Here is a 12,995-nt window from a genome sequence, read left to right as displayed (position 1 = left end):
TGAAATAAATTAAATGTATATATGAATTAAATAAATGTAATATTATTTTCTATCACTAGTGCTGAACAGCAGGTCTCGATCACACGAGACGATACTGCCATCTACTGGTCACTATTTGTACTGCGACCACCGACAATCTTTATCCAGCTGCCAAATTTGAGAGCAGAGACTAAAGTGGTGTTTGGGTTCAGTGTTGGGCAGTATATGATAGAAAAATATCTTTCCTGTCTTTTATTTGATATATTGTGTATATTTTGCGTCTATACACATATGGAGGCATTACTGCATCTCGCAGACACATTTATTACAAAGTGAATTTCTACTTGATGTACCTGTTTACACAGCAGGTTTATTTTTAGTGTATCAATTCAGCGTATGTAGCGTCACCAAGGGCACTACAGGAGGAGGTGTGGGGATTTTACCCTGTGACCTTCCAATCGTCTCTAACCTCTCATTACCTCTAGCCACTGCGCCACCTGCTGCCCAAATAAAAGTACTGGCCGAGTTGTACCTTCTCGAGGTCCCTGGGGGTCCCTTGCATTACGTGCGTGTGCGTGAAAGACAGACTCACGTGAGGCCGGAGAAGCCCCTCCTGCAGCTGCAGAGGAACGCGTTGCCGATGGCCTTGCAGACGCCGCCGTTCTGACACGGGTTTGGGACGCAGGCTGTGATCTCGGTCTCACAGCGCCCCCCGGTGAACTGCGGCATGCAGCTGCACTCGAACCCTGGACATTTAAAGAGCAGGAAACAAAAAGGAGGCTTTCACACTCTGAGGCCGGACGGTTTCAATATATTTCCGTACCCGTTAAGATGCAGAGTTCAAATATTCTCAAAAAAGGTTACGGGTCAGTTGGTTGAGGCCAAGAAGGAAAGAAACTCTGATTTGATGAGAAATTTGAAATATGAAATTTGTTCAAATGCATCCGAAGCCGTCGGCAAAACGGTCATTTTCAGGCCAGCTACTTAAATTGGTTTTGACAGCTGCAATCTGGGGAGTGTTTTATTGGGCATCAGAGGTCACAGCACAGCTTTATGCGCACACACACACACACACACACACACACAAACACACGGATAAACAGAGAGAACATCTCCGCTTTGTTTCCACCATCCCGGCAAACTGGAGCTGTGTTTGTCCACAGATTTGTGCTGCTTCTGTGTACCGGACGGTTGCCAGCGCCGGTGGGGCGTTGCCAACGACAACAAACTGGGAAGCGAACAGTCAGATGGCTGTAGGTGGACAGCAGGGGGCGCAGCGGTTGCTGCCATCGCTTTGCACTGAAAGGACTTGGGTTCAAACCCCACATGAGCTACATAGATATAACTGGGCAATTTTTGCTGTATCAATTCAGGGTAACTATACTGATCAAGGGTCCTAGAGCAAGAGAGGGGTCTTGAACCCAGTCCTTCAAGTGTAAGGTGGTAGCTGTAACCACTACACCCCCCCTACTGCCCATCATAATAACAGCAATTCATCACGTGAATGAATATAAAGAGTATGAGTACCTGACTGGAAAAGGGGACCAGAGATTGTTGATTAGTTGTCATGGTTACATGGGGGGGTTGTTGAGATACCTGCAAAAATCGCATCCCTGAGACCACATTGGTAAAGGATGGATGGCTGCACTGTGCTGTCTAGCCGGACAGGAGACATGAGGCCCGTTCCGAGTCATGATGATGACGTTGATGTCGATGACCACCATCATCATCATCGCTCTCAGCTGCGAGCAAACTTGGCCATTCATAGCATTTTAAACAAGGGTGTGTTGTTTTTTTCTCTCCCTCTGTTTTCCGCACATCCACATGTGCCAATCGGGTGGTTCCCAGCATGCTGCATGAATAATTGAGTAGCGAATGAAATATAGAGGAAGGCACCTGCTGATTTCCCCTCGTTATCGTTCCCCAGAAGCTGCCATTTCCCCCCGAAACACATCTGATCATCTGGCGAGGCGCTCTGTATCGCTGTCATAAATTAACTACGTGTGGAAAAACATCGCGACCCCAAGAAGATCGGCGTCCGCTGCGTTGCTTTGTTTTAATTAATCTCGCACGCACGCGCACACACACACACACACACACAAACACACGGAGGCACACAGACACACATTGTTTGAGGCGCTACAACTACAGCAAAATCGCGATCGCGTGGCATCAGCCGCAGTTCCCCGACTCACCACCGGATGGCAGGCTGGCGCAGCTGCCGCCGTTCAGGCAGGGCGCCCTCTCGCAGGCGTCGGGGTAGAGCACGCAGCCCAGCTTGAGCTCGGTGAGGCCGACCACCTCGGCGTAGCGGCTGCGCTTGTTCTGCAGCGGCAGCTCGTTGCTGTTGAGCGTCACCGAGTCCAGGCAGCCCTGGAAGCCGTCCAGCACTCGCGGAGGGCCCTTCTTGTCGGTGAGGCTGCGCGCGTTGGCCGGCTGCACCTGCGCGCCGAAGTAAATGGCGCTGTCGGGCCCGAGCAGCTGGAAGGGGACGGGCGCTCGCCGGCGCTCCACGTAGCTGTCGTCCAGCGAGAGGCTCGTGAAGTTGCGGTTGAGCTCCAGCGACACCGTGTGCCAGCTGCCGTCGTTGATGGGCCTCCCCGAGATCCCCAGAATTCCCGGGCTGTTGCCGCAGTCCAGCTGGAACCACAGCTTGCCCTCCTCGATCTGCCGGCGGCGGCGGCGGGAAAGACGAGGAGGCCGTCAGAGCAGAGCGGCTCGTCGACACAGAAACGACACAAAACCCTTTTCATCTATCGCTCGCTCGTTTTAGCAAATATTAAATTAAAGAAAATTTTATTTCGACGTACGCCTCCCATGTGTCACGTCGTTACGTCGACAAGCGTTTAAATGCATGGTAAAACGGTGCAATGTGTAAATAACAACCGAGCCCGAGGTGTACATATTTTATGTATATGCAGAATACTTTTTTTCAAGAATTTAACCATTTTCATAACGTGGCTTTGATCGCTCGGCACTTGACTCTCTGCGCAGGTCCGTTTATCTATTTAACTTTTATTTCCCCGTCAATGTGTCCTAAATGCGGATCTGATCATTATTTCAGCATATAGGCACGTGTAAAACACGTGTGGTCAATGTCCGGCCCCTGTGCATCTGCCTGGACCGAGAGCTGCATGTGCAGCGGTTTTGTTTGGAGGAAACGAGTACCAGGTGCGGCCAACTCCGCAGGACGAGGACTTTTGAACTGGAAACTGGACTCGAGAGGGAAGTTTTGTCCCTTTTTTTGGGGACGCAGTGAGTAGCGGTGCTGTCTCATAGCACCTGGGTGGTGTGAATGGACGTGGGTTCGATCCCCACTCAGTCTGTGTGGAGTTTGCATGTCTGCATGGGTTTCCTCTGGGTGCTCGGGTTTCCTCCCACACTCCAAAGACATGCTGTTTGGGTTCCCCCATAGCATATGAGTGACAGTGTGTGTGTGTTCCACTGATGTATGGATGAGTGACCCAGTGTAAGTAGTGTATCTAGCAGTGTAAGTCACCGTGGTGAAAAAGTTGTGTGGGCTGATGACACTACGTAGAGTTCATTGGAAGTCGCTTTGGAGAAAAGTGTCTACTAAATAAATAAATGTAAATTTGTTTGCTGCTGTAAAAGAATTATGGGAAGACAAAAGAAAACGCCCCGCTGCTCCCCACCTGGTCACTCCTTGACCCCAACGTTACACTTTGAAACACGTCGGTCGGTTTGCATGTATGTACAATGAAGACAGTGCATTTGTTTTTATGATACACATGGAATAACTGATTTGGTTTATTGAAGCAAATGCACCACCCCGTTTGTAGAGCAAAAACTGGCGCGGTCGAAAGAGGACCTCTGATTTTTGACCGCGCTACATTGTTTCAAGGGAGGTCAATGAACTTGGTTGCTCGATGGATGGAGACACAATGCGGAAGCCGAGTCCGGATGGCCTTGGGAAACAGGACAAGGACCGGCTACACCGGCGTGGTGTTGAACGGTGACCTCTGGTCACAAAACGTACAGACGGCGCCCTCCACCTCGACTTGCGGTCAAACCGAAACGGTTGTACACAGACTTGCGGTCGGAGGCATAAAGGAGTTTACGCTGAATGAGACCCCGTCAAAGGATGCCGGCGCCTCCAGCAGGATCACACCGATCAAGCGGTTATATAGGGTCGAACCCGAAGTGGTTTCTTATTTGACCTAAACGAAAGGGACGACATTTAGAGGAGCTCAGCAAAGAGGAAAACCTCATTAATTCAATTAAGAAATGGGCCTTTCCTTCTGTTCACATGTCGAGCGCCGTGTTGAAATGTCAGGTCTCCGACGACCCGTCTTAGAACAGTCCGAATTAAACTGAAATGCATCTGTCAAACTGACGTTTATTCCACAGTAGCTCATCTAACAGTTAAGTTTTTTTTTAAATAACACAGTGGCCCCCCTTATCCACGGGTTCGCTTTCCACGGTTTCAGTTACCGCGGTCCGAAAATATTAAACGGAAAATTCCAGAAATAAACAATTCATGCTTCAAATCGCGTACCGTTCTGAGCAGCGTGATGAAATCTCACACCGTCCCGCTGGGGACGTGAATCATCCTTTTGTCCAGCGTATCCACGCTGTATCCGCTACCTGCCCATTAGTCACTCAGTAGCGCCTTGGTAGTCAGATCCACTGTCGCGGTATCACAGCGCTTGTGTTCAAGTAACCCCCCTTTTTTTTTAACAAAGAAAAATGAAAAACTCAATAGATATGAGGACCTGGGCATTGGTCCTTAGTTTTCTTTCTTCTTCTTGAGTATAGGGAAAAACGTATATATAGAGAATGTTTGGTACCAGCCGTGATTTCAGGCATCCGCTGGGGTTCTGGTTTCAAGAGTAAATAACAGTAAGGATTAACTGCACGTCCTTCTCGACCCCGTGAAAACGATGCGCGTTTAAACGTCATTTCAGAACAAGCAATTATTTAAGTGTTGCATTTAAATCCCGTGAAAAGTGTGATTCCGTTCAGTTACAAACAGCTCTGACGCTGTTCTTCCACTCCAGCTTGAATGAAGCAGACAGTCTGAATAAATCCAATTAACGCCTTTGAAACGTGTGAAAAAGACAAACACTTTCAATTCTTTTAAGATGATAATGATAGAGTTGATGGCAAAAAAAAACAGCTTGTAGCAGCTATAATCAGTCTGCATTTCATCTGAATTGTTTGTTAGGAGCTCAGAGAATGTTTGTTTGTCGCAGAACAAACTCTGAACGTATTTGCCCTCCGAGCCACTAGATGGCAGTAAAGAGAGAGGCGTGCGGGATCGCCTTAATTCGACTTTCTGGGACGAATCGTTTTAAGTTGCACTGAACAGGAGTTCGCGGAGACACATTTTTCATCGGTTCTCTTAGTTTTAATCTGGATGCAGCATAAACTTATTGTTACAGGCAACTGGTAATGTGGCGGTTAAAGCTGCTGTCTTTGAATCCTGAGATCACAGGTTCGAATCCCAGCTGCAGTACCATTAAGTAAAAAGTACTTACCCTCAGTCACTCTGGTAAAATTACCCAGCTATATAGTAAGTGGGTAAATAACTGGAAGTAGCTCAATACTGTAAGTTGCTTTGGTGAAAAGCATCAACTGAAGATACACACACACACACACACACACACACACACATTTTCAGAACCGCTTGTCCCATATGGGGTCATGGGGAACCGGAGCCTACCCGGCAACACAGGGCGTAAGGCCAGAGGAGGAGGGGACACACCCAGGACGGGATGCCAGTCCATTGCAAGGCACCCCAAGCGGGACTCGAACCCCAGACCCACTGGAGAGCAGGACTGTGGTCCAACCCACTGCGCCACCGTGCCACCGCGCCCCCCTTTTCAACTAAAGATAAATATTGCTTTTTGGTTATAGTGGGAAAAGTGTTTAGAGCTGTTGCTTCTGGATCGATAAGTTGCAGGTTTGAATCCCACCTCCACTACTAACCCTAAATCCATCCATCCTTTAGCAATAACTGCTTCTCCCAAGCGGGGTCGCGGAGAGCCAGAGCCTAACCCGGCAACACAGGGCACAAGGCCAAAGGGGGAGGGGTCACACCCAGGACGGGACACCAGTCCGATGCAAGGCACCCGAAGGAGGACTCGAACCCCAGACGCACCACACAGCGGATACTGGCTGAACACGCCACACCACACCACACCATCCCCTCACCCTAAATCCCTCCAGTAAAATTACCCAGCAGTATAAATGAGGTAAATAAGTGTCGGTAAATTAACACCGTGTGGTGTTTTACACCAAGAACGAATCCTCAAGAGTTTTGTAAAAGAAAGGTTCCTGCCGGCCTGTAGGGTGTAAGTTGACAAAGGATAATTGTCATTGGTTCTTTCCTAAGAGAAGCGGGAACCGTTATTGGGGGCACTATATATAACGGGGGTGTTTTTCGTGCGAACGCAGATGAGGTTCCGCGGTGTGAAGTGAGTCTGTGACACGAGCTACCGTTCTTAATAAACTCTTTATTTTGCACACTTCAAGTGTTCCAGTGCTTTGCTTCAGGGAAACCTCCAAAGAACGGTGTACCTTCCTTTTCGGACACCGCACGCTGCAAGTCGCTTCTGAGAGAAGTGTCAGATAAATGAACAAATGTCAACATGTTTCTAGAAAGTCATCCAAGCTGCTCCCCCCCAAAAACGTGAGATCATTTAAAAGCGGAGAATGTCCTCTGTAAAGTACATCAGTGCTCAGTACTGCAGCTCGTGGAGTTTGGGAGATGCTCTTAATGAAATGCGTCCTCTGCGGCGGACAACGGCGGTTGGCCGAGTCTCGGGAGGATAATGAGACGCCTGGAATATTACTATTATAATACTGTATTAACGAAGTGTGTTTTGCCGGTTAGCGAGAGAGAACGAGCGGCATTCCGACTTCCCGACTTCACCTTGAGGATGGTGCACGGCTCGGCACGCGTGTACATGATGATCCCTCGGCTCTGCAGCGTCCTGATGCGCATCCCCAGCTTCATCTCGCCGCTGCGGCTGCCGTCCGACACGCGGTACTTTATGTAGCTGTTCCCCGAGAAGCTCAGAGAGGTGTGACCTTAAACACACACACACACACACACACACACACACACACACACACACAAGATCACACAGGGGTCGGTCACCAGCATTCGATCAAATCCAAACCACTTTATTATTGTGTCAGGAAAGGCACCTGCACACATGTACCCAAATATCATATATGGATTTTTTAATTCACATACTATACTGTAATGTCAAAGTAATTATTAAAAAAAGTATGAAACATTGAGCCCCCCCCCCCCCCCCCCCCCCCCCCCCCCCCCCGCCCATTAGTCTGGTCATGTGATTGACCAGTCATTCCAATGTCTCATATTGACTGTGATTCCTATACATTTTGACATGATATTAATATTTCTTTCTTATAAAAGCTTTATTTAACATGTTAAGAGCTGATATGTTTGTAAGCCGCTGTAAAAATAGATATTTTAATTGAAATATTTAACAGCTTGACCGAGGGTCCGGTCATGTGGAAGCAGATTTAACTCTAACCGAAAAGAGTGTTTTTCACCCTCGGGACTCAGGTGACCCGATGTTTGTATCTTGAGCTGCCAAATGAACGAATTTTAACGAGAAGATCCACTCGGTGGACGACGCCGCCTAACCCGTTGGCTGAGATGCCGACGCTCGAGCGCCGACTGGGTGTTGCCGGGTCAGAACCCAGAGAGCGGCCCACTCACCTGCACACTCCCCCAGCTTCCCCGGAGGGCACTGGCACATGTAGGGTCCCCAGGTGGCCCCCGTGCCCACACACTGCATGTCTCCCGGGCAGGGCTGGTCCTCACACAGCTCCGGGGACGAGGGGCAGCTGGCACCTGGTTGACAGATTAGTAAGTGTGTAACACCATCAGATTTATTATTATTATTGTTATTGGTCACATTTATTTATCTGATTTTTCTATTCTTCAATCTAAGGTGTCTTACAGTGATTTACCCATTTATATAGCTGGGTAATTTTTATTCTGCTAGTTGAAGTACTTTGATCAAGGGTACTAGAGTACAGGAGTGGGATTTGAACCAGTAACCTTCTGAGGACACAACGCAGTTCACTGTACATTTGATTATAAGTTGTGTAACTGCCTTCATCTGCTTGCCCACATTTCCCACTTTATGAAACCAGAATGAAGCGTGCGTGTGTGTCAGAATAATGTGTGTGTGTGCGTCTGTGTGTGCGTAGGTGAGAGATGCGCTTCCTGTTAACCCCTCTATGACCTCCTCCGCCCTCCATTCTCCCTCGTCAGGGAAGCTTCCCGTTGCCACGACAACTTTCCTTAAACTAAAATCAGCAAGATGGCAGCACAGATACTCGAGATGAATCGAGTCGTGAACCCGGTGCCTTCCGGGTCTCTTCGTTGAATGGCCCTTCGGTGCGAGGAATCCCTGGGCGCCAGCGAATGCCACAGCGGGCCAGGAGAAGACGGAGGAAGGAGTGATTGGTTGGTCCAGACAAGGCACACAGATCACGGTCACACACATGGGAGACCTCATCTCTCAGAATTGTGATGTGTGGTTGACCGGGGAGTGACCGTGAGCGAGTCATGTAAATAAAGAGCCCTGCAGCTGACAGCGAACGTGAGCAAGAACGGTTGCTGCCCGCTGGGATTCCCTCGCAGACGTGTTTTTGCACACATGCTAAAAGAGAACTCGACCAAAAGCTGCGCGGTGCCCCCTGGATTTGCAGCGGTCGTCCTGCAACAGGGCCGACGTTCTGCTCCATCAGCGCGGGGATGAGAACGGCAACGGGGCAACCGGTTTGAAGGTGGCAATAAAATTAGTCTACGGTTGAACCGGGATACTGGTTTGAGGTTAAGAAGGAAACTTTGTGGTTTAGGGCGGAGGAGGGATTTTGTGGTCGAGAAGAGCAACCGGTATGGTTGAGACAAAACTGGCCCACGGTTGAGAGGGGTTTAAGGTCAAGCTGGGCAACTGGACTGTTGTCAAGAGGGGAAAATCTGTGTTTGAGAGGGGAAACTGGTCTACGGTCGATACAGGAAACAGGCCTATGGTCAAGAGCGGAAAATTCCCCGCGGTCAAGCGGCACTGTACCGCCCCACCAACAGGCACATTCTCCCACATGTGCCACTCGGGAACTGCATGAAAGCGCTGAACAAGAAAGGTGCCCCTCCCTCTGCGGTGGTCTCGGCCGATGGGTTTCATTGCGACCCGAAGGCCCGCGGCATGCTGGGAGTCACAGCTCTGACTGTTCTTGACCTTACAGCTTGAGTCACGTACTGTGGTAAACAAACACGGCCACCGTTTAGTTAGTATTTTTAGTTAACTTTTCTTAACGTCAGGCTTTAATCGACTCTCAGGAAGACCAGACACGAGCTGTAAACACCGTGGAAGTGAGTTGAATTAAGGCGGCCCCACATTCCCGTTTGGTGTCGGTGCTCTTTACTGCCACCTCTTGGCTCGGGGGCGAAACGCAGGTCACATCCAAGCCAAAGCAAATAGAAATTTTAGATAGTAGATAAATAAACAGGAAAACGGTCACATCTTTTGAAAATTCCGAACGCATCTGTTTGTAATATGAAAAGCCAGTGTACGACAAAGACAACTGATGTATTACCCAGTGACCAAAATAACCAATGAATAATTAGCTGCTCCGAGTCGTGACAATAAAGGGTGAATTTTAATAACTGCATACCTGAAAAAAGATTTTTTTTTTAAACATCATACTCATCGCAAGCACTCCCAGGGTCAGTCAAATGACCTCACTGACAGCGAACCGCAGTGAAACGCAAAGAGGCAAGGATAACAGCAGGTGGCGTAATGGTTCGTGCCACTGCCTTACATTCAAAGGACAAAGGTTCAAATCCCACCTTCTGCTCTAGTACTCTTGAGTAAGGTACTTACCCTGAAGTGATATAATCAAACTCACCCTGCTTTATAAATGGGTAAATCAGTGTAATTGGCTTAGTGTCCTGACCTCACATTGTAAGTTGCCTTGAAAAATCATCAGCATGCAGTGGACATGAGGGGGTCTTGTGTTCATGATTGATCCCAAAGTGGCTCGAACCCCTACGCAACCCCCAGGCCACCTCGCTCTTTATAATGAAAGAACCTTTTCGTCCTGAGTGATTTGATCACAAACCAACTTGCCTTGCGCAGCCCCCCCAGAGAGCTTTAACCATCCCCCCCCCCCCCGCAAGCCGCCACTCCGCACCCTGGTGATGAATCGATCAATACCCTTCCCTGCGATCGATCGCTCTCACACTTCATAGCCCATCTGAAACGGACACCACCGCTAAAATGGTCGAAGCCAAAATTTTGGGCAGTATAATCAGGAGCGGAAAAATACAGCTGCCAGTAATGGAAGGCGGCAAATGTACGGTTTAAAAATCTGCATAAGCAACGGGAATTTGCATACTTAATATGCACGCAAACACCGACGTGCAAATATTTGGCCGCATGGCTGTGGGGTTGGGCTTAAATACTAATCCCAACTCGGTTTAATGTGCACGGGAGTGCGTTTTTGAGTGAAGCCCACCTCCCCCTGCAGCTGAGGGGCCAGAGCATCACCACGAGTGCAGGGCCAGCAACATAAATTCTGGAGATAATACCCCCCATTTGGTACAGCAGTAGCGCGACCATCTGGGGGTCTGGATCCGCGTTGCTGGGACCACTGTTAAGTAGGTAATCTGGAGCGAAACGATCCCGCCCCCCATCTTCAAATGACCAGAGTGATGACTTGGGAAGGCGACGGCGGGGGAGCCTCTAATCCCACGAAAATGTGCAAATCGATCAGGGGAAGGTAATTAACCTTGGAGAGCGCTCGCGCCCAGCACTTTAGATGGTGGGAAGGAAAAGTGAGCAAGGCGACCATCTGATTCGGGCTGCAGGTGCGTCCAGGTGCCCAACACACCCACAGGGGGTGCCGAGGAGCAGCCGAAAGGATGAGGACCCCATGCCTACAGGACCTGATCGCTCCTATTCCCCAGCAAGAGCGCTGTTCTTCTCCTCCTCTGGTCCCTTAGTGGTCCCACCACAAGGGGTCCAACAATGAAAGCCCATCGGTTCTCAGTTTCGGGCCCCATGTGATAGAATGAACTCCCTCTGTCCCTCAGAGCTGCTGAATCCCTCCTGACATTCAAGCAGGGTCTCAAATCCATCTCTTTCAGAACATCTCTCCATAAACTTGTATGGCACCATACGACACCATCACCTCATTATTTCCTATCAATTCTATGTGCAGCTACGTGTGTAACGTGCGCCGGCAAAAACTGTTCTGTTCCACAACCTGTGTCGGCATCTACAGCTCATCATCTACAGCTCGTCATTTGTAACTCACTATCTCCTCATCTATATCTTCTCATCTACGTCTCATGATCTATAGCTCAGCATCTATATCTCATCTTCTGATGCTGATGCACTTTAGTTTACTCGGAAGTGTTCATCACTTTGGAGGAAACATCCACATTTTGGTGACTAGGGTCATGGCGGTCCAGAGCCTATCCTCGAATCCCTGGGTGCTGTGCCAGGAGGGGTTACGCTCGGGATGGGACGTCAGTCCAACTTTGGAGAACAGAGCATCAGGTAAATGAAGAGACGTAAAAGTAAATGTCTGAAGGGGGGGAGACTACCAGTGATGAGCGACACCACCGTGTCGCCAGTGGACAGACAACAGTTCTCCATCGCTAGGTGTGACAGGTGGGGGCGCCGGTTTTGTGGAGCATGTGTGTACCTCACAGGTCCTGGGCAGTGGGTTCCAGCGTGGGGTTCGAATCCGGCTCACCCTGCATGTGGCGTTCGCACGTTTTCTCCGCGTTCCTGCCCGGTGCTCTGGTTTCCTCCCACAGCGCAGTGACGCATGTTCGACCGACGAACCCAAAACCGCCCTTTGCGTGTGTTTGCATGCGTGCGGGTGCGCCACTCACCGTTGCACGTGCAGCGCGTGTTCCGGTGGAAGCGCGGCGACACGAAGCTGATCTTGGCCGTGCTGTAGGTGGCGAGCGTGTGAGAGTCCAGCACGATGTTCTGCTCGCACTGCTGCTCCTGGCACTCGAGACCCGAGCAGTTCTTGTCCAGCACGGCCGAGATGCGCAGCACGCTCTCCAGCTGCCTGCGGGAGGCGCTCAGCTTCTGCGTCAGGTAGGCGGCCTTGTAGAAGCCCCCGCCGGGCGCCTGCACGGCGAAGAGCAGGTCCAGCTGCGGGGTTCCTGGCACGGGCTGGACGCTGAGCACACGCAGGGCGTCCTGCTTCTGGGCCGCCACCGCAGCGCGCAGCACGCGCGTGAAGGAGCGCAGGTGCAGGCCCACGAAGTCCTCGGGCGCGACGCTCTCGAAGCGCACGGTGACGGCGTTGGCCAGCATCTCGCCCGTCGCCTGCTCCACGTGCACCACGACGTCCACGGGCACCGAGAAGCGCCCGTCGCTCACCGTCACGTTGAGCTGGTAGGTGCCAGCGTCCAGACCGCCCAGCGCGATGATCTTGCCGTCCTGCCGGCCGATTTTGAAGAGGCTCTTCTGCTGGTACTTGTGGCTGAAAGAGAGCACGTCGTACACGTCCTGGTCGGTGGCGTGGATGCGGCCGATGACGCCGCCGGGGAACTCGTCCTCCATGGTGACGATGTAGACCTCCAGGGGGAAGACCACCGGCTTGTGCAGGCTCTCCTCGATGACGCGGACGAAGACGAAGCACGTGGACGCCAGGCGCGGCTTCCCCGAGTCCTTGGCCTTCGGAGGAGCGGCAAACGCAGCATGTGAGGAGGAGGAGACGAGGGGTAACCATGGCAACATCTAGATGCATCGTCCCAAGGACTCAGGTGCCAGTAAAAATGGGAGTGTCTCACAACAGGAAGCAGAGGCCTTATTAATAACGTACGTATTAACTGTACTGTTTCGCTGTGCACCTCTTCTTTATTTTGTTGATGTTTTGCAGATGCAATTTTTGCAATTTTTGTTTATCCTCATTTTTCTTATTATTGTACCCACATGCATGTCTTTTTACTGTAAAGTGCTTGAGAAGCTACTTTTAAA

At 50.3% G+C, this 12,995-nt stretch overlaps 1 protein-coding gene across 1 annotated transcript in view; it reads right to left on the bottom strand.

Annotated features, from left to right (window-relative positions):
* fat3a (FAT atypical cadherin 3a) overlaps positions 1 to 12,995 on the bottom strand; it is a 185,159-nt gene that overhangs the window by 8,000 nt on the left and 164,164 nt on the right. The window contains exons 19-23 of the mRNA XM_029255890.1: positions 11,894 to 12,692; positions 7,697 to 7,831; positions 6,875 to 7,032; positions 2,175 to 2,646; positions 572 to 725 (exon numbers count right to left, since the gene is read on the bottom strand). Of these exons, the coding sequence (XP_029111723.1) occupies positions 572 to 725; positions 2,175 to 2,646; positions 6,875 to 7,032; positions 7,697 to 7,831; positions 11,894 to 12,692 (1,718 nt within the window). The remainder of the gene's footprint in view (positions 1 to 571; positions 726 to 2,174; positions 2,647 to 6,874; positions 7,033 to 7,696; positions 7,832 to 11,893; positions 12,693 to 12,995) is intronic.

This window comes from Scleropages formosus, chromosome 10 (genome assembly GCF_900964775.1).
Source record: "Scleropages formosus chromosome 10, fSclFor1.1, whole genome shotgun sequence".
NCBI classification, from domain to species: Eukaryota; Metazoa; Chordata; class Actinopteri; order Osteoglossiformes; family Osteoglossidae; genus Scleropages; species Scleropages formosus.
This window is presented reverse-complemented; position numbering and strand designations above follow the sequence as displayed.